The sequence below is a fragment of the Phaseolus vulgaris genome, chromosome 2 (genome assembly GCF_051622355.1).
Source record: "Phaseolus vulgaris cultivar YP4 chromosome 2, ASM5162235v1, whole genome shotgun sequence".
In the NCBI taxonomy this organism is placed as follows: domain Eukaryota; kingdom Viridiplantae; phylum Streptophyta; class Magnoliopsida; order Fabales; family Fabaceae; genus Phaseolus; species Phaseolus vulgaris.
The window spans coordinates 31,685,505-31,706,104 of record NC_143499.1 but is presented as its reverse complement, the minus strand read 5'-3'; the positions used below and the strand labels follow the sequence as shown (position 1 = coordinate 31,706,104).

At 31.7% G+C, this 20,600-nt stretch overlaps 3 protein-coding genes across 3 annotated transcripts; 1 reads left to right on the top strand and 2 right to left on the bottom strand.

The window, feature by feature from the left end:
• Positions 1-654: 654 nt before the first annotated feature.
• Positions 655-3,961, bottom strand: LOC137811468 (Protein kinase family protein). The gene is given in 4 exon segments (XM_068613240.2): positions 655-871; positions 873-976; positions 978-1,564; positions 1,882-3,961. Coding segments are annotated over 4 exon segments (2,763 nt in total). The 5' UTR covers positions 3,845-3,961; the 3' UTR covers positions 655-762.
• A 4,554-nt stretch (positions 3,962-8,515) lies between these two features.
• LOC150029115 (arabinogalactan protein 41-like) lies at positions 8,516-9,102 on the top strand. The gene is made up of 2 exons (XM_090298600.1): positions 8,516-8,760; positions 8,892-9,102. The coding sequence occupies exons 1-2, from the start codon at positions 8,631-8,633 to the stop codon at positions 8,978-8,980; spliced, it is 219 nt and encodes a 72-aa protein (XP_090154726.1). The 5' UTR covers positions 8,516-8,630; the 3' UTR covers positions 8,981-9,102.
• Positions 9,103-18,292: 9,190 nt separating this feature from the next.
• LOC137811467 (ethylene-responsive transcription factor CRF2) lies at positions 18,293-20,252 on the bottom strand. Its single transcript, XM_068613239.2, has one exon. The coding sequence runs from the start codon at positions 19,477-19,479 to the stop codon at positions 18,538-18,540; it is 942 nt and encodes a 313-aa protein (XP_068469340.1). The 5' UTR covers positions 19,480-20,252; the 3' UTR covers positions 18,293-18,537.
• Between the last annotated feature and the right edge of the window lie 348 nt (positions 20,253-20,600).

The window sequence follows — 20,600 nt, the reverse complement described above, 5'->3', positions numbered from 1 at the left end:
TGGTGTCAAACCAAAAAAATAATAAGATTAAATATAAAGACATGTGTTTGTCCCAATTTTATAAATAGAATAAAACTTAAATCAAAGAGCTTAAAAATGAATTAATATAATAACTTCATAAATACTTATTTGTTTAAGTGAATGTTGTTCTAATTTTATAAATAAAATTGTTTAATAAAATAAATCATTTTATCGAGATATTTGAAATCCTAATTTGATTTTGAGAAGATCGAAATAAAAAGGATAGAGAATTGGAGAGGCAACCTCCAATAATTTCATAGTATCATGATAATTTCACATCCAACCATTTTTCTTCTAAAGGGATGTGAAAGTATAACCTAATTTATACATACAAATATCTCCCTCCACCAACAGTTGAGATGCAAAAACTCTTCTCCTAAAACACAAGAAACCTCCAAAAGATTGCCAATATACAACTATGCTTCTAACCTTCCCTTAACAAGCTACATTTTGAGCTTCCATACTTTCCTCATAAGATATGCCCGTTTTAAGCAGGAACATATAAAGGTGGGGAAGATTCGAATGACGCAAAACAGTCAAAGGACTAGAACTGTGCAAACTAAGAAAGATAGGTTGATGAGTGTTTTACCTCAAATTCGAAAGATAGTATTGATGTTCGGTCACGGTTTTATCTTTAAAATCATCTCTCAGAAATTGAATAAGAAGAAAGTTTTTAAATTCACTACACTTCTAAGTGATATGGAACAGGAACAAGAACCGACGTCTAAGGGAGTGTACCCCTTACCTAAAGGGCTTGTCAAATAATCTAAAACACGTGAGAATCTTCCACCACAAGTCATCGTGAAAGTGAAAAGGGCCATAATCTGAGACATGGCCACAAGTTGTATAACAAAGGGATCGATGCAAACGGTGACATGCTTCCTCTTTTCTTCACAAAACTGCTTTCGGAGTCAGAAAGATGACCGCTTGTCTGTTTTCTTCTCAAAGGGGCTTGGGGGAGTGACTGCCAACGGCGAAAACCTACCTGTTGACATCCTTGAACCGTTGTCCGAAACTGAGACATTATCACTTTTTCTGCTCCTTGTGGATGTTCCTGCATTGCTCAATGGACGGGGTGGCGTGAGCCCCTTCAAATTGGTCTCAGTGTTGGCACGTCTCATTCTTCCCGGGCTCAAAGATTTGTTCAACTTCATCCTTGAACTATCTGTCATCCTACCATATCTAGTTAATGCTGACTGATCCACTTTCTTCGACCTTAAACTGCCCTTATGATCCGACAAATTACCCTCGTGTTTTTTCCTTGAAGGAATGGGCAATGGTGATGGTGATCGGTTCCCTTTGGAGCTGCGATCCGATTCAGACCCCAGGGTAAGCCGTCTTTTACTGGGGCTCAACCTCGTTTGAGCCGGTGATGGTGATCGATTCCCTTTAGAGCTGCGATCCGATTCAGACCCCAGGGTAAATCGTCTTCTACTGGGGCTCAAACTGCTTGGAACCGGTGATGGTGTATTCACCTTTCTCGTCCTTGAAACTCGACTCGATGTAGATGGTAATGATTTTGTCGGCCGCAATTTTGGCGTTCCTGTTTAAACCAGTTTCATATGCATTTAGTTTCTTGCAATCAAATTCAGCAAAATATGTATTATGCTAGCAAACATGCTATGAACACCTTTCATTTTGCCTCTTTTGTGTTTGTCATATTGTATTATATTACCTACCACATTCACATTTCTCTCTTTTCTTTCTCTTGTTGGTATATTTTAACACAAGGTGTGCATGAATGATCTTTTAACGTAAAGAAGATGAAAGTTCATTCTCAAGAGCACTAGAAAGAAACCGTGATGAACACTTAGAATAAAACCCCTTGGAAACGATATACATATATATAAGTGAACTGACCTTGGTCCTTTTTTTCCTTTAGATGTGTTTGCTTCTTTATTCTAACAGTTTTCTTGTAGGGCACTTGAAAGGAAACAGTTCGTGCGTCACAAACTGATGTGGGGTAGGTTGTTCGAGGGAGAGGATCTTCCACTATGAATGCGTTATCATCTTCACAGAGTGTTCTTGGCTCATCACTTTCACTCCTATACCCATCCTTTCGGTGGTGCTCGCAGCACTCATCTTTAGTACCGCTGTTTTTGGGATTCATTTTCTCTTTCTCCACAACCTTATAAGCAAACATTTCATAGGGTATCTGCGACACAGCGGAGACACAAGACGACCTCTCGGTGGAAAAGCTCTTAAGGAACATTGTCTCTATCTCGCAGCAATCAACAGGAGGAGCCTCAAGAACGTTGAGCTCAGGGTTGGTGACTTGGGACTCTGAGTTCATGGTAAGGAACTTTTTGGTGTACCGCAAAATCCTACAGATGGAGGAGAAGCTGGGACGCTGAGCAGGGTCAGTTTGCCAGCACTTCTTGATCAAACTCACAAGGTATTTCGGGGAATGGTAAGGAAACAAAGGTCTCTCACCGACTTCGATGTTTTGGACCATTCTGTCTCCTTGAAAATGGTTTTCTTCAAAAGGCACTTTCCCTGTCAACAACTCGAAGCATATCATCCCAAAGCTGTAGGCATCGGCTTTCTCTGTAGAAGAACAGAGGACATTCTGCGTTTGTTCCAACCGGGTTAGAACTTCAGGAGCATACCAAGTGAAAGGGCTAAAGTCATGAATGGCACCAGTGTCAGCACTACCATTGTTGACAGAAGACAAGGCAAAGCCTGCAACCTTTGCCTGAAAATAACCCTCTTGGGAGTTCCTTGACTTGAGGTGAATATTCAATGGGTTAAGTTGTCCATGAGAAATGTTTTGGGAATGAAGGTACTCCATGCCTCTGGCCATCTGAAGCATGAGATCCACCACAACAGGGACAGAGAACAGAATCTGCCTCCTGGGACCACAATTCTCTCTCATGTAAGTCCACAAATCCTTCTTCATCAACTCCATCACAAGAGAGAACTCTTGCTTCACCTCGTCGTAAAACCCGCAAAGGTATTGCACTATGTTGGGGTGCGAAAGCGAGAGCAGAGAAGAGACCTCACCCTGGTGCGCTTCTCTCTCCCCTTGAAAGTTCCTCAACGCGAAACTCTGCCCCAGCCATTGAATTTCCTTGAAGTCCCTCAGGTGGGCCAACCGGCGTCTCACCTGGTAATCTTTGGACCCGACAAGCACCGCAATCGGGCTGATCTCCGACCCGTTAAGAAGCTTCTTGAGGAGCATATTAGCGAGGCCACGTTCGCTCTTCCTGAACGCAGCAGAACCACCCTCCTTCGGAGTCTTGTCCCTGATGGCCTCGATGAGCCTCCACCTGTCCTCCCTCCACGCGTTCTCCAACTTCTTGCAAATGCCGCGCGGGACCAGGTACTGCTTCCCGAACCTCCATTGGAACAGCTCCGGGTCGTTCCACTCCACGTCGTACTTCCGATCCAGTATCACCTTCTTCTTTGCCTTCTCCTCCGGGTGCAAACCTGAAACCTCCCCTGCAATCTCGATGGCCTCGATCACCGCCGGGAAATAGCAGAGGAGGTTGTGGATGTGGAACTCCACGCAGTCTCGGTGGTGAGAGAGGGTGACGGCTTTCCCCAACCAACCTTTGGAATCCAAACACTGCTTTATGTAATGCTCTCCCTCCTTGAAAACCCTGCACAACTCACTCAGAGGAAATTCCAGAACCTTCCATTTGCTGTTCCTCTCTTCCAGCTTCAGGTTCTGCCGTATCTCCTCCGCGATCGTGTCCATCGCCAAACTGAATATTTCCAGGATCAAACAGCATTGCCGTTGGTTGATTTGGATTTCGTCGCGCAGAACCATAAGCGCTTTCAGACTCCCTAACACCTCTCCGATATGCCGGAACTGTTCCATTCCGGCACCTTCAATTGATCAAAATCTACAAAAACAACGTAACGTAACGTTGAAACAATAGGAATTGGGAAGAACGTAACGTAATGCGAAAAATTAATCCATGCACAGTGTGATTTCGTATAGCCTAATTGAAAATTACAACACCATCAGACAGGGAACCAATATCATTTCGACAAAATGTTTTTGAAAATTGGTATGTTTGATCGCGGTTTCAGCCACAGCGTTACAAATTTTTACGGTCACCGCAACCGCCATTATGGCCGCATCTGCTAATTGTTTACAATGTAAAGGATCCGGTCAAAAGTGTGATTTATGTATGAACAAAAGAGATAACGAAATCGTAGAATACTAATTCAAAAGATGACAAAATCATACGCTTGGCAAGGCGCAAAACCAAGCACACTGACACGGGAGAGAAGGTTTTTTTTTGGGGGGGGAGGAGGTTAGGAATTTGTTTGCAGGGTGGTGTGATGATGGTGGTGGTGGTTTGATGAATTAAGCAATACTGAAGGTGGGAACAGAAGAAAGAAAAAGTAACGGAGAAGATGAAGAGAAGAAGAAACGGAATGTGCAAGGGAGGTTGAAAACGGGAAATGTGAGTAATGAATGTTGGTGCAGTGAGGGGTTGAAGTAGGAGTGTTTTTGTGGCGTTAACGTTGTTCCTGAATAACCTAAGATTTTGATTATGATGTTCGCAGAACGCAAATGGGCGCTGCATGTCTCCGATGTTGGCGGAGTTTGGTCTTGCAACGGCCATCATTATCATTCACCACTCTTTTTGCATTCTATCTTCCCCACCTTCACCATCGTATAAATATGGAAAATAAAACCTTTTACACTCCTTAAAAAAATTATATCCACTTTAATAATAGAGAAATTGTATATTAGAATTTTAAATTGAAAAATAAAATATTATTTTGAGCTGTGAAGTGAGTTTTTTTATTGGATGAATGTGAAAATTTCATTACCCTATAAATATTCGTATTTTCACAACCTATAAAACTATACCCCTTAACAATTTTACTATAATAATGTAGAAAAATTATAATTTCACGACAAATATGTTTTTTCATAGTCCTTCGTTATTGAATAATTGTCTCTTTAAATAATACTATCAATATACTTTTATTTTTTTTCAATAATTATATAAAGAGATTCATTTGGAAGGATAAAGTATTTGGTTAACTAATTCAAAGTCATAATTCATCATCAAATAACAAGAAAATTAGTCACACTTTAGTCTTCCATGTCAAGGTAAACGAGGAGAAAAATTAAGAAAACTCTAATAAATGTTCCTATAAAATTTGATCATTTATCTTTAATGTTTATAGTTTTTTTTAATCAGCAAACAATAAATAAATATAAATATAAACAATAAATAAATATAAATATAAACAAAAGATAAAAGGTATTCTAACTCTTATATAAAAAAGAATCTGAATAAAAGCAAACCTTCAAAATAAAACACAAAAAATTCCTAATCTCACGAAATAGCGTCATGCAAAACAAAAAACCACATCAAAGAAGAAATGTGTCTCTCAAACAAGAAAACCAAACCAAAGCATGAGCAAGAAATAGAAGGCACACCTGCCGGACCAAACAGAAGGAACATAAGACCAACCTTTCAAACCACTTGACGATCAATATTTTGCTATCATAATAATACAAGAAGATGGGCTTTGGACCCAATAAAAAAAGACAAGTACACCATTAGAATCTTGTTTTTTTAACCAAGTCAACGACTTATCTCTTTTTATAAGTTGTTCTGCTATACGGATATTAAAAAAATATTTTTATTTATATATTGTTCTAGTTTTTAACTTTTTAAAATTCTTGTTTGTTTTTAGTACTACTGTTAACTCTGTTTCTTCGTATTTTGAAAAGGTTTTGCTTTCAGCTATGTTTTTAAGACAATTCTTCTACTTGAATTTCATTTCTTATTTTGATTCCGAAAAACAACTTATACTTTCACGTGATTCAACTCACTCGTATCGGTAACTGCTCCATCAAACTATCTAGTTAGATACTACAACGATACCATCTATTTTGAAAAATATTAAATGATCTACTACCACTAAAATATAAAATTAACAAATACAACCGTCAAGATTAAAATAAATTTAATTAAATGAATTTTACAACAGTTAATTTATTCCTAATTAGAGTAAAAAAATAACGATTAAAACTTTAAAGTGTAAATGAATAAATTATGCTTCAATCTCGAACTTCTTATTCTATATGACAATTTTGATTAATTATAATGAATATAAAAATAGTCATTTATATTAATTATTTTTAGCAAAACTTACAAATATATGACATATATATATTCAAATATTTAATTATATAAATATTTTTTTAATTTTCTAATTTATTAATTACTACTCATAATTAAAAAATAATAATAAGTTTTATATATTAAATTACTTTATTATAATTGATAATATTAATTTGTAGTAATGTTATATTTTTTTAATCTTTTTAAATAATATAATTAATTTTGTAAACTATTTTAATTTTAAGTTTTAATTTAAAAAAAAAACAGAACGACCGAAAACAGAGTAAGAGATTAAAAATATTAACTTAACCCGCGGGTCAGTCCAAAAAATATAATCTGACACCTTGTTTTTATTCAAAGGAGAGTGCACACAAACAACGCCTACCTCTCAAAAAAAAAATATATAGAAACGTTTTTGTTTACTTCTTCTATTTCTTAACTTGAGCATTAAAATGCTCTTAAAATAAAATAACTGTTAGAACAAAGGTTTCACAAAAAAAATTATTAAATAAAACAAATTTTAAAAACTAAAATAATTAATTACTATTTAATTAAATTATAAATATTTTTATAAATTAAAATAATTATTAATATATAAAATATTTTTTTAATAAAATTTAATAAATTAATTTTTAAATTAATATTTAACTTTAATTATTAAAATTTAATTAATTATTATTTTAAATTAATTTCTATTAGTCTTTTAAATTTAATTTAGATATTAATTTAAAAATTATTTTGTAAATCTTTATTAATAATACAAACTACTTTACATACTAATAATTTTTTTTAATTTTTAAATTAATATTTAATTTAGTTAATATAATAACTAATTATTTTTAAATTTTAAATTTTAAATTTAATTATTATTTAATAATTTTTGTATAGTATTTTGTTTGGAATGGTTTGGTAAAATTTAACTCCAATTTCTTCATTTTGTTATATATAATGATAGTTTCACACTATAATTTTTCTTACTTTCGTTTAACAATAAAAATATTCTTTTTAAAAAAAATATATTTATTTTATTACTAAAAGAAGTTGTAAAGTAAAAATAAGGAAAAATAATATATTAAATGATAATTTTTCTATATATATAATCGTCTTATAGATGTGAGATTTTTTTGTGATTTATAATTAGCTAGACTGACTCCTAAATATTTAAGATCAGCTTTTTAAAATGTAAACTGTTTAACAAATGTATTCACTTGATTTTTGCGTTTTAAGTTTTAACCACAACAGTAACACTTTTTTTTTCTTTTCTATTTGGCTATTTATAATGGTTTGACTATGTTTAATTACTGCTTGAAAGTTATTGTACCAAACATCAAAAAGAAAAGGTGAAACAATTTTTTTACATTTAGTCAAACCTTCAAAATATCAGCCAAAGTGATTAACTAAATTTGTTGGGATATTATACAATCTTCAAATTTTATTAATGATTTATAAACGTTTAAAAAATAATAATATATTTTTATATAAATTAAAATTAGATTATACATAGACAACTAATTAAAAATTAATTTATACATAACATAATTATAACTTTCAACATTGTATATTTTTTTATTTTCTTCTATTAGAAATACTTTTATATCAGACACATCACTCTAATTTCATATAACATTCATTTCATTCTTAGCATAGTTTTTTCATTTCTTTTAAATATACACTAACTTTTTTTTCTCTCAAAATGTACATTTATTCCAAAGAATGATGTATATGGAAGGTTAAATCCTATGATACAGTTTTGATAATCCATAAATTTCCTTTCTCGTGTATAATTTGTAAACTGTTTAATGCTTTAAATTTTCATATCATTACAGTAATTATTGTAGATGCTAATAACCATGCACAAAATTCTAAGGTGGACCTTCATAATTTATCAACTTTTCTTGAAACAAACGCGTCATTCATTACACAGTCTTTCAAAGTTATAAATATACTAATTATTCTCTGTATTTAAATCAAAATTTAAATTATATACTAAAAAAGTCAACAAAAATATTAAGTTATCGGACGTTAGTAATTCCTAATTCAAAGATAAAAATAAATAAATAAGGTAAAATAGCCGTTTAAGGCAACACCATATCCCCATACTACAAAAAAAAGGAATTTAATTAAATTATAATATAAAGTGAGATACTTTTTTTGATTTAACAAATTATTAAGATTCTAAAAATAAAATTCGATGGATTTGAAAAGGAAAGTTAGAAGAAAAAAAAAAGCATATGGCGCCAAAAGGTAACAGAGTGTCAGCGGTGTGACTGGTTGAAATCCAAACCGAAATCGGCAATCACATGGGCTTAGCAAGCTCATAACATGCGGGTGGGCCCCACCACTGCTATGTTATACCGGCTTCACCGGTTGCCTCTCTCCGCTATTCTTTTTTCTCCCCTTCGAAAGGTAACGGCCTTAGCCTGTTAAAATCCGTGCGCCGTCTCTTGCTCCCATCACCGCACCTTACAAACTTGAGAGAGAAACAGCGTGTGTGCCGAAACCATAAACATGGCCATTTTCAGGTTTTCGTTTGGTTTCGGATTGCTGGCTCTGCTTCTCTCTCTCATCTTCACTCTTTACGTTCCTCTCTCCGCCCATGCGCAATCCCTGCCTCCGGCACCTCCTCCCACCAGCGACGGTAACTGTTCTTTTTTTCAGATCTGCTTCCAAAATTCAATAGAAGTTACTTGTTTATTTTCGCTGGATCTGAAAATGTGCTTGCGTTACTTATCGATTCGTTTTTGTGGCTTTTTGACATACATTGTTCAGGGACGTCTATAGATCAAGGGGTTGCGTATGTGTTGATGATGTTGGCTTTGGCGCTCACTTATCTCATTCATTCCTCTTCCGTCTTCTGAATATTTGCCACCAAAGCATCAATGGTGTTTCACTGCAACTGAAGCAAGGTGTTGTTATATTTATTATGGATACAGCTATTAGCATTAACATTAGGATATGATATGATTAATTGACAACGTTATTCACAAACCGACTATGACAGGGAAAAATTCCCCTACGCCAATTCAACCTTGTTTTTTTAGGGTTTTCTCTGTATCGGTGTTTTCTTGTTGCTACTCAGTGTTATATTCTGTTTATCTAGTGCTGCCATTGTTCATCTCCTTTTGAAGACATTAGGTCGTTTGATTTACCAGTCTGGATTCTCTTCACTGGCCTTTCGTTAAAATCTGGATGTGAAGAGGTTTTTTAATGTATGCTAATACTTTTTTTTAACCATTTCAATTGCTGAAAAATATTAACTTCATGGAAAAATATTAAGTATGCAAACCCATAAAAATTATGTATATCTGAAATATCTAATTCAAAATTTATATATTGTTGAATTTCTGATAATATTATCATGATTATAATGTAATTTTAAAAATAAAAAATATATTAATTTGTCTTGAGAAACATTTCTATTATCAAAACTGAAATATATTTGTGAAAATAAATATTTATTACTAATTTATATAATTCATATAAATATGTGTTTTACACATGTGGCGTCTCTGTCTCTATTTATACTACATAAATTGTATATTTTTTAATTAATAATTTTATTTTTTAATAAATATAACATTATTTATTTATTTAACAAAATAAATAATTGAATAGTTTTTTATTTTAAAATAATTAAATATTTTCTTTTTAAAAAAGTAATGGTTATATAGTTTTTAATATTATTTTTTACAAAATTGTATATATTTTAATTTAATAAGAAATGTAAACATACATGTGCTGCAGCTTGTGTGTTTTTTGTTAGTATTATAATAATCCGCCTGATAAGGGAGAAACAAGTATAAATATAAATATCTATACAGTTTTGTAAAACTTAATTGATATATAATTGTAATTTGTAAATTCAAATTAAGGATATACCTTCTTACATTATTAAGATAAAAAAATAGTATCGTTTCCAGATATTTCCTTTTGCTATTGCCATTATAAATTTGTATTATTATTGTTATTCAATCATATATAAGTTGAAAAATGGATTAAAAGTACAGTTTAAGAAAAGTGTTATGAGAAAAGTTTAGAGGGAAAATATTCAATATCTGGTGAAGAACATAGATTTCACGAATATCAAAGCAAATATTGATTTCACGAACATCTCCAAATGTGCATCTCAATCAATTGGTTAAGGTTTTATTAGTTTTTTTTTATTTTCAATTTTCTCAGTTGCATGTGTACCAACTTCATATTTGCTTCATGCGAAGATCTAAAGGGTATTATTGAGTTTGATTTCTACTGAGGAAAGTTTATAAAGATTTAGAAAACTCGTGAACTCAGTCTTTAAAATGATACAAATATTTTTTAATCAGTTGAAAAATATAAATTAATTTACTATAGCAAAATACAAAAATTAAATCCATTAAAAAACAATGAGGCCTGATATATAGAAGCCCACACTATGGTCCATCGTTGACGGACTTTGCAGGCGATGGGGAATCAGGCGTCAAAAATTGAATAGGGCCCAAAAAAAAAACAACTTCAACGATTAGTGTCTTGCTTTCTGTACCCCCACATTTCTCAAACTGCAACTCCATAAAATTTGAAATTTTGGTTTATTATCTTATTGATAAAGGTAGAAATGCTTGTAAGATTTTTTTATGATTCTCTATATTCAGTCCTTAACTATCATTCAAGACCAATTGCAAACTTAAATAATTGTAAGGAATTATTATGCAAATTTTGTAGGTTTTTCAATTATCACCATTTACATAAGATCTACTTTTATTTTAAGTGAAGAGATTCAGTGACAAGTTGATAAAATGTTTATCAGTACAGTAAATATAATGTACATGAGTGTGTGATAAAATGATAATATATTTATTTATATATGTATGAGAAATAAAATGTATGGTAAAATGGTAATTATATATATATATATATGTGTGTGTGATGTGATTCCACTAGCCATATAGAGAAAGGTTCTTGACCTTCTTAGGAATCACCTTGAGTTGGACATTATAGAGACACTTTTCTTAGAGTTGGATCATTTGTTCTAAGACAAGAACTCACCAAAAACTAGTACCAATTCCCAAACTCATTTGGATGAACCAATTTTAGTCAAATTGAACCAAAAAAGAGGAGAAACTAAAAGGAACCGAACAGAATTGAAATTAAAAGGCAAGAACAGAACATAGGTGTTGGAAAAACAGAAAAACCGAACCAAAAAACTCAAGAACACAAAACAACATGAACAATTGAAAGAGAAGAAAGGAAGGAGAAGAGAGTGCTCATGAAGATGGAAGAATGTTGGATGATCTCGCCACTAGAAGTGTGGAATGCTCCTAGATAAGAGTGATGCCGCCACTTGAGGACTCCATTGATCCATCAAGATAAGACTAGAGAAGAAGGCTCCAAAAGCTCTCCAAAGTTCACTCAAAATTTGAGTAGAGTTTTCTTAGATTAATTCCAATATGAATTTTACAAAGGAAGCACCTCTATTTATAGCCTAAGGTGCTGAAAAATAGGTGGGAAATTTCAAATAAACTCATTTGAAATTCCCACCAAAAACAAGTCACATGGGAGGTGTGACCTTTTTCTACTATGACACCTCCCAAAAACTACACCTACACCACTCTCCTAAGTCACATGGGTAATGTGACTTTATTTTACATTTTCACACTCCTTTATTTAATAACCACACCTCCTAAAACTATACAAGAGTATTTCAAAGCTTGGCCTTGCCCCTCATGGGATGGACTTGGGCTCTTTGGGCTTTGGCCTTCTTGGGCTTGGGCTTGGGCTTTGGGCTTGGGCCTCGTCTTTATTTTATGTCTTCTTTTAATTTTGAGAAGACTAGAAGGAAGAACTTCAAATGTGAGAGTGGATGTCCTCTTCCTCTTTCAAATGTGTGTGTGTCAGAGAGAGAGAGGGATAAAATTAAGGGAAAAAGTAAAAAATTAATTTTAATACATCTGAAATAAATTTCGCATTTATTTATGTTCTAATCAAGAAAAATGGATTTCAACTAGAATATTAAGTTTTAGTAAAAAAAAACACACAGAAATATGTAGAGAGCTTTTGTTATGTATTTTTTCAATTATGTGTCTCCCTTTTATGTTTTACATCTTCTTTCCATCTTTTTTTTTTTTTTTTTATTTGATCATGTTTTTTCTATTTTTGTTAATATTAAATATTAATTATTTATTCAATATTAATTACCGTTATTTTAATTATTATAATAATAAAGAAAAATAAATAAAATTGTTATATTAAATGTTTAATTGAAATTAACTTTAATCATATTAACAAAAGTATAAAAATTATTCAAAATTAATTTATAATATGAGGTTCAGACACGTCTCTTAAATGGTGTCGGACACACGCATTGAACACCAACATTCGTAGGATACTTATATGACACATATTGGTTAAGTATCAAATTAAAAAAAAGAATTTTTAACAATTCTAACATGGTTTTTACACAATTTTAAAAAGAAGAAATACATTATTTTTTAAAAAACTCAAACTTGTTGTATCAATTTTTATTATGATTACAAAAATAAAAAAACAAATCATTTTGAACCGACCATACAAAACATGTTTTTATTAAAAAAAAAATTGAAAGATATTTGTGCATATAAATCTTTATTCTCAATTTTGTATATAATTCATAGTTATATAATCCATATATACGTGTTTTCTCTCATCAATTTAAAATTTTTATATATATTTTTTCTTTTCTATAATTTAGAAATATTATATAACTCAGTGTTTCGTATCTATATCATATCAGTGTCGGTGATATATATAGAAGAGTACCTCCTACCTCTTAGATGCTTAACTAATGGGAAGCAAGGAAGCATGAGGGGAGAATTTATGATTTGAATTTATAGTTGAAGTAATAAGAAGCATTGAGTAGAGAAAGATTGATGAGTAGAGAAGAGAATGAGGTGGTGAGGAAACAAGAGTGATTGAAGTTGACGAGACGTCTGATGCGGGGACCATTCAACTTAGGGACCAAATGATCCCCTGATGCACGTGCAGTTGCAGAAAAGGAGCCCAAAAGCCGTTCGATTGATTACGTGTAAGGCTGAGATTGAGGGTGTAGGGGCCGCAGAATAACATGGGAGATACGCTCTGTTTTTTCTCATTCTCAATCGTGACTCCATTCGGGGAAGAGCTTTTGGCTTTGTTGGACGTTATCTTCTGCTCCTTCTTTTAAAAACAAATCAATAACCCATCACTTTTGTCCCCAGCAAAATCATATGATGATAATGATAATTCAAAATGCAATTATTAAATATTTCAATATAATAAATATAATATGATATTATTTAGGAGTTGAAGTTAATAACGATTTATATTTATATCTATTTTTTTTTTTCACTTCACCAAAATATATTTTAAAAATAAAACCGTAATAAAACACGCTAGACAAATATTGCGGTCTTTATCTTTGTCTATGCTTTATATAAATTTAAATTACCTCTCCCATCTTTCACACACATCTTCCTCCCACTTATTTCAACACCCTCATTAAATAATATCATAACTTTGCACATCACCATTCATCAAACCTTACATTAATAAATAAATACGAAAGAGACGTTCCTTCAACACTATGAAGAGCATGTTTGTCACCTTGACTTTTAAACCATTTCCTTCTAAGTTTTAACTTCTTCATCATGCTCCAATATGGTCTACCATTTTCTGGCTTTCTGCTATATGGCTGAACTTACAAAGCCCATCAATACTCACGGAAATAAAGGAGTAAATAAATTTTAATATAATTAATATAGTCTAACATCACTTAAGAATCGAGTTAAAAATAATTTATATACTCGTACAATTAATCTTTTAAAACCAAAACTGTGATAATTGACTTCTAAAATAAATGATTAATCTTAACTATCCTATCTATTGATTTTGAAATCGAAACAAGGTGATTAAAAATAATAAAAATTGTGGATAATGTTGTGTAAAAGAAGGGGAAAAAGCATGAAAATTGGGAGGAAGTACTGGTCTAACGTGGTCCAAATGCAATGGGTAAGAATATGAGGTTTAGTGGCATGAAAAGTATGGAATTAGTATTGTGCCACTTGCACCCCTCTGCTTGTGTCAGATATTGCGTTCAATCCAAAGGCCAAAACGCATTTTCATGTTGCCTTCATTCACAACTCTCATTTTATGTGCCACTCAGCATCTTACAGATCCTCTCTTATTTTTTCTTTTGCTTTTATTGGCAAGTTCCCAACACAAAACCAACTTGCGTTTTTGCCTTTTCAGCGGGGCCAAAAGTCTTCATCTTTTCTCTTAATTTCTTTCTCTGCAAAACTCACAAAACACACCCAATTCAATTCATTTCACAATTTTTTCGGCACTAATTTATAATACTATTCATATATCATTGGTCAACAGAAGAAATAAATCACAAGCGATTCACATTACAACTAGTGTGAGCAAAAGAAACTTTACCCAATGCGTTAGCCGTGTTGATAAAATGAGTTATTTTCAGTATTTATATAATTAAGAAAATCTATTTAACACTTAGATATAATACTATTTTTTCTTGTTCTTTCTTATTTGAAACCATAATATATTTTGCATTGATTTTAAAAGACTTATTAGATTGTTGATGTGTAGAAAATTCATTACATTTTACATCGATTTTATAACCGATGTAATAATATTTTGTTTAGAACCGATGTAATATATTTATTTTTACATATAAGTTGAAATTTTAACTGATGAAATATGTAATATTTTTTTCAGTTTTTTATTTATTTATTTTCTTAATCAATAATTTTAAAAAACATACTAGATATGAGTAACAGTAACAAATTACAAGAAATATTATCAATAAAAATATAATATCAATAAAAAAAGAATTTTAATTTTAATATTCATCATATATATATATATATTTAATAAAACAAAAATGTTATAAAAAATCAAATACAAATTCTCTCCATATACACTTGCTAAATACCTAACGTATTTATCTTAATCTAAATAGTATTTTTAAAATTGAAACATAACAAAAAAAATAATCTTAAAAACTAACATATTTAAAATTAAATTATAAATATTTAGACGTATACATTATCAACAAAATTATTAGCTATTAATATAACAAATAATAAGAGTAAAAAAAATGTAACTTACACGGGGTTGAAGCAACCCAAAAAAAATCGGTGGAGACAATTAAAAATGAAGAATTAACTCAACTCATTCTAGACACCAAAGCACCTCTACAAGTGAGAGCGGAACCAAACCCAACAACACAATCCTACACTAAAGAATTTTACAATCCAAAAAGGTAAACCGACAACCTGAAATAATGAGGTAATGGAGAGAGTAATCAATAGCGACAAAGAAAATGCAAGTCTCCTTCAATCTAATAAACTAAACCCAACAAATGAAAAAAAAAATACAACGCGACAGTATAAACTATAGTGCAACACGGTGAGAGAAAACACCAAAAGAAGAAAAAGACTAAACCCCAACCAACCACGACGAAACTCTGGCACTACCCACCACTATGACCAATATCACTGGTTCTCCAAAGAACCCAACCCAAAAAATGAGAATGAAAAACGTGACAACTAAGAACTGTACACAATGCAACAAATGAGAAGAAGCGGTGATTGTCTCACACGACCCACTATTACATCCAACATTAACTGAAAATCCAAAAAACCAAACAAAAATGAAAATACAAAGAATCGTGAAGAGTATGTAACGCAATGAAAAAAAAAAAAAAAAAAAACAAATGTACGAGAGAAAAGTTAACGCAAAACACGAAAGTTAAAATTTTAAAAACAACAAATATAATATTAGTTCCATAATCCAATTATATTATATGTGCTTATTATATGGGTTGTACAAAATTACAAAATTATATAATATTTGTATAAACGATATAATATCTATTACATAAATTACAAAATTAACACAGTTTATAAGTTTAATATATAATGACATGATTTTAAATATATTATATCGATTACAAGGATAATTGATGTAATATTTATGAAAAAAAATTATAAAAATATCAGGAAGTGATACTTTACATTGATTTTTGGGTTTTCATTTAACAGATTTAATAGTTTATCATAATATTTGTATTTTTCATCCATTAGTGTGAATCCACGTAATAATAGAAGAAAGTTTTGATGCGAGCCCAACAGGTAATAATTCAGTTCCTCTCCGATATGTCTAATTATTTACCGATATAAACTTACCATTTTTTAAAAAACAAAAATATTAAAAATAAAAACATTGAAAATGAAAATGGTAAAATTTAGAGTGGTCTTTGAAATCAATTAATCCACTCAACATTTTCTTGTAAGTTCTGAAAGCAATGCAGAATTGGCTTCACCGCACGTTGGCTAAAGAAATAATAGTTTTAATAAGTTTCATCTGCTTTTAATATTTGTAAATCTTCAATTCCTAACATAACCAAACCCCTTTATGTACTCATTTTCTATTAGTTTAAACCTAAAAATGAAAATTATTAGTTAATATCATTAAATCAAATATATTTTTATTTTTTCAATAAATAATTTAATCGAGTAAAAAAATTATTTCATATAAATGAGATAACTATTTATGTAATTTTAAGTTTTCAATCAATAATTTTTTGTTAAAATAATTATAATTTACTTCTAAGTTTTTTATTTTAAATTATCAAAATCACATATTTTCTAATATATGATAACAAGGTTATCTCTAAATATAAATGTAGCAATATACGTTTAAAGTTTACCAAGAAAATATATTAAAACTGTATGTAACATTAAAAAAAATCATAATTTTTTTCTTTTTATAATTTAAATATAATATAAAATAATTTTTTTCGTTATATATTGATTTTTTTATCTAATCATCCTAAATGTATAAAATGGTAAACTTATAATTATAAAGTAAAATTATGTATAATATTTTAATTTTACTAATATTTTGTAAATAAAAATTAAATCACTTCTTTAAAAAAATATAATAATAAGGTTGATAATTTATTAAAAATGAAATTATATTTTATTTATAAAAATATCGAGCATACTACCTCATTGAAACATGCATTTCAAAGTGATATAATTATTTTAATTAATATCTTGAAATTCTTTTACTAAATTGATCATAGTTAAACATAAAAACTAACCAAAAAAAATGTTAAATATGTAAAGAATAACAAAAATATTTAGACATATTAAAATAATAGAATACTTAATAATATTTATATATATATATATATATATATATATATATATTTAAAGCATATTTAAGTTAATTATTTTATATTAATTTTAAATTGTGTAAAGCTATAAAAAGAAAAGAGTAATAATAATTTGTTTATTAATAATAGTAATAATAATCAAAATAAATTTTCAAGATAATAATAATACTAATTAAAAAATCATAAATAATACTAATTAGAAAATCATAAATAATAATAATAAAACCATTAAGTTTTTTTATACATTTGAGGTGTTTTGTTAGTATTAGATAATTCATAATTTTCTTTTCATCCAAGTTCACCCTATTAAACGTAGGTAGTAGGGCAACACAAGGATAAAATAATAGAATTACAAATTCATGAATTGAAAAAATAATTTTTAACTATAACATCAATTAAATCGTTCAAAAACTTTCTCCTATTTTTTATACTTATCTTTATTTTAATTCAAATAATATCGCTTTTCTCACTTATTCCCTTATCCTCAGTCAAATTCATTTATTTAAACAAACAAAGACACTGATGGGAATTTAGGAAAATAATAATTTATTAAAGAAAATATCAATAAATACATAATTTTAATATAAGTTCCGCAAACAAGGAATTTTAAAATTTTTGAAAAATTATGTAAATCACTTGAATTGGTTTTGAAAAATATTTGAAAATTTATACTAAAATAATGTTTTATTAATAAATAACATTTACTGAAAATAGTTTTGGTACTTACAGATACACCTGTAGTTAGATATTTGTAGGAAGGGAAATTAGAATTAAATTATTTGTGCAACTTGTGGTCGGGGCTCACGTGGGGATTACTCCAATAATAGAAAACCATAAAACAACTAATACTCACTCTGTCACCTTCTTTTCAAACTATTTTAAACCTCTCTTATAAATAAAAACAATATCATTTCTAACTTACTTTTCTTCATAATTAAATATTAAATTAAAATAAAAATCCTCTAAAAATTAAAAAAACTGATAGTTAAAATTAATTAATTAATATAATAAACTGAAAAGCTCCAACCTTTGAATGATGGAACACAGTCACTACTACATCACTGTTACAGATTCAGAAAAGGGAGACAAGGAGAATAACAGAAAAAAAGTGAGAAAAAAAAAACTATTAGTGATTACATTGCTACGATTTTCCGCCGTTACAAAATTTGCCGATTTGGGGGGCAAGAGAAGGAGGAGAATCAGTGTGTTATAAAAGTGATGAAATCAGAGAGCAAGAAGAGGATCGGAGACAAATAAATCGTCGATATCTTGGAAAAACTCCTGATTTCTGTCTGTATGCCAACTTTTCAAACCCAAATCCTCACAAGCAGTGAGAAACACACCAGGCCAATCGTCGTCGGAGAACAACACGCTCTCAGCCGCCGCAGCGCTGTCCAACTCGCCGAACATCTCCGGCGCCGCCAAACAGTCTTGGAAGTCAAATTTCAGTTCGCTCGGAATCGGAAACAGTGACTCAGCTTTGGCCTTGGAACTCTCGGGCACGGAGGAGTAGTCATCGTCTTTGCCTGCTATGGATTCAGCTTCCTCAGACAAAGAGCAAGAGTGAAGAACGGAAGTGGGAGAAAACAGGGTTTTGTTCTGAGTTTCCTCGGCGGAGGCGTAACCGTTGGGCGCCGGCGTCGGGTCTTCGTTGTGCCACGTGGCGGGTGGCGTTATGAAATTGGTGAGCGCGTCGGGTCCACGCAGCTTAATAGCCGCGTTGTCGTACACTAAGGCGGCTTCCTCGGCAGTGTCGTAGGTACCCAACCATAGCCTCACGCGTCGCGACGGGTCGCGTATCTCCGCCGCCCATTTTCCCCACGGCCTTTGTCTCACTCCGCGGAATTTCTTAACCGTCGACGCGCGCGGCGTCTCTGCAACTCTGTCTTTCCCCACCACGCTCCTGCTTCGAACTCTCTTCCTGGAAAAGACGCCATTGTTGTTACCGGCGCAGGGCTCGATGGAAATCTCGTTGATGAATTTCCTGTGGCGTTGTCGGAGGCGCTTGGAGGAGTGGAAGGTTTGTTCTTCGTCGCTGGAGGAGTCGGTGGCGTCGGCGTCCGTGACGGTTATTCTGACGAGTCTGGGATATGGGTTTTGGGGAGGGTGGTGTGAGAGTGTGAGTAGTTTGGTGTGGTGTGTGTACTTGGTGGGTGGCGTAGTCATGGTGGGGAAGTGGTAGATTGTTGGGGGTAGCAAAGCATTGACGGTGGAAAATGGAGAGAGGAGAAAGGGAAAAAGGGAAAAAGGGAAGAGAGAAGAGATATTCCTTTGACACTAGGAGGGAGAAGAGAATAAATAAAGGGAAAGAAGAGAGAAAAAAGTTTTGGAAGAGTGAATGAGAAATGTAGGTGAATTAATGGTTGAATAGATATGGTTGAGAGAGAGTAATTGAAGGGGGAGTGTAGTAATTTGAAGGAAATGTTACGTTAAAAAAGAGTGAAATTAAGAAAGAGGTTTATGCAGAAGAAGTTGGGTGAAGGAGGTGAGGTGAGGGAAGGAGACAGAAGGTACGAAAAAGGTGGAGGAGGCATATGAGGCTGTGAACAGTGTGGGGCTAAACAAAAACATAAACATTAAAAATAAAGCTTCATTTTAAATCTTAAACACTGTCTTCTCCGGAAAACAAAAAGGGCGGGTGCAGGCGGCGCTGTGTTGCAGTTGCCCGAATTGCGACTTATGCTCTGCACGGCTCTGCTCTGCTCTGTTCAGCATGTCCCTGTGGTTGGCGTACCTTGTGTTGTATGGGTTTCAAATAGTAAACTAACGGAACCCTGATGGTTGCAGCAAAATCACACCAAGTTCTGTACTCTTGTACACAAAGATGAAATAATGAAATCAGGGAAATGAAAGGAAAGAAAAACACCAGTACTCCATACAAGGATAACCTCTCTAAGTACTCTCCTTTTTCTTACCCAAACCTATTTTATAGCATCCAATACCTATTCACTCAAATATACATAATTTTATAAATAGTGGTTAAGATACAATTAGATGAATCCATAGGAAGACTTATCCGAAAGGTACAGAAGAATCCAAGTGCCATAGATAATTTGATAATTTTTTTCTCTCTATTCACCTGTACTCGAACTAACTTATTATCAAAATCTGTTTATTAAAAAAAAAAAAATCACCGTACCTCGAAATCGTGAAAACCAAAAGCAAAACATAAAAAAAAGTCATTAGAGGTAACCTTAATTGAAAAAAATAATTAGCATTTAAAAAGAAGTGGTTTTGTGTACTGTAACTGTTTGAGATACGACTGAGGCAATTTAAAAAGGACACGT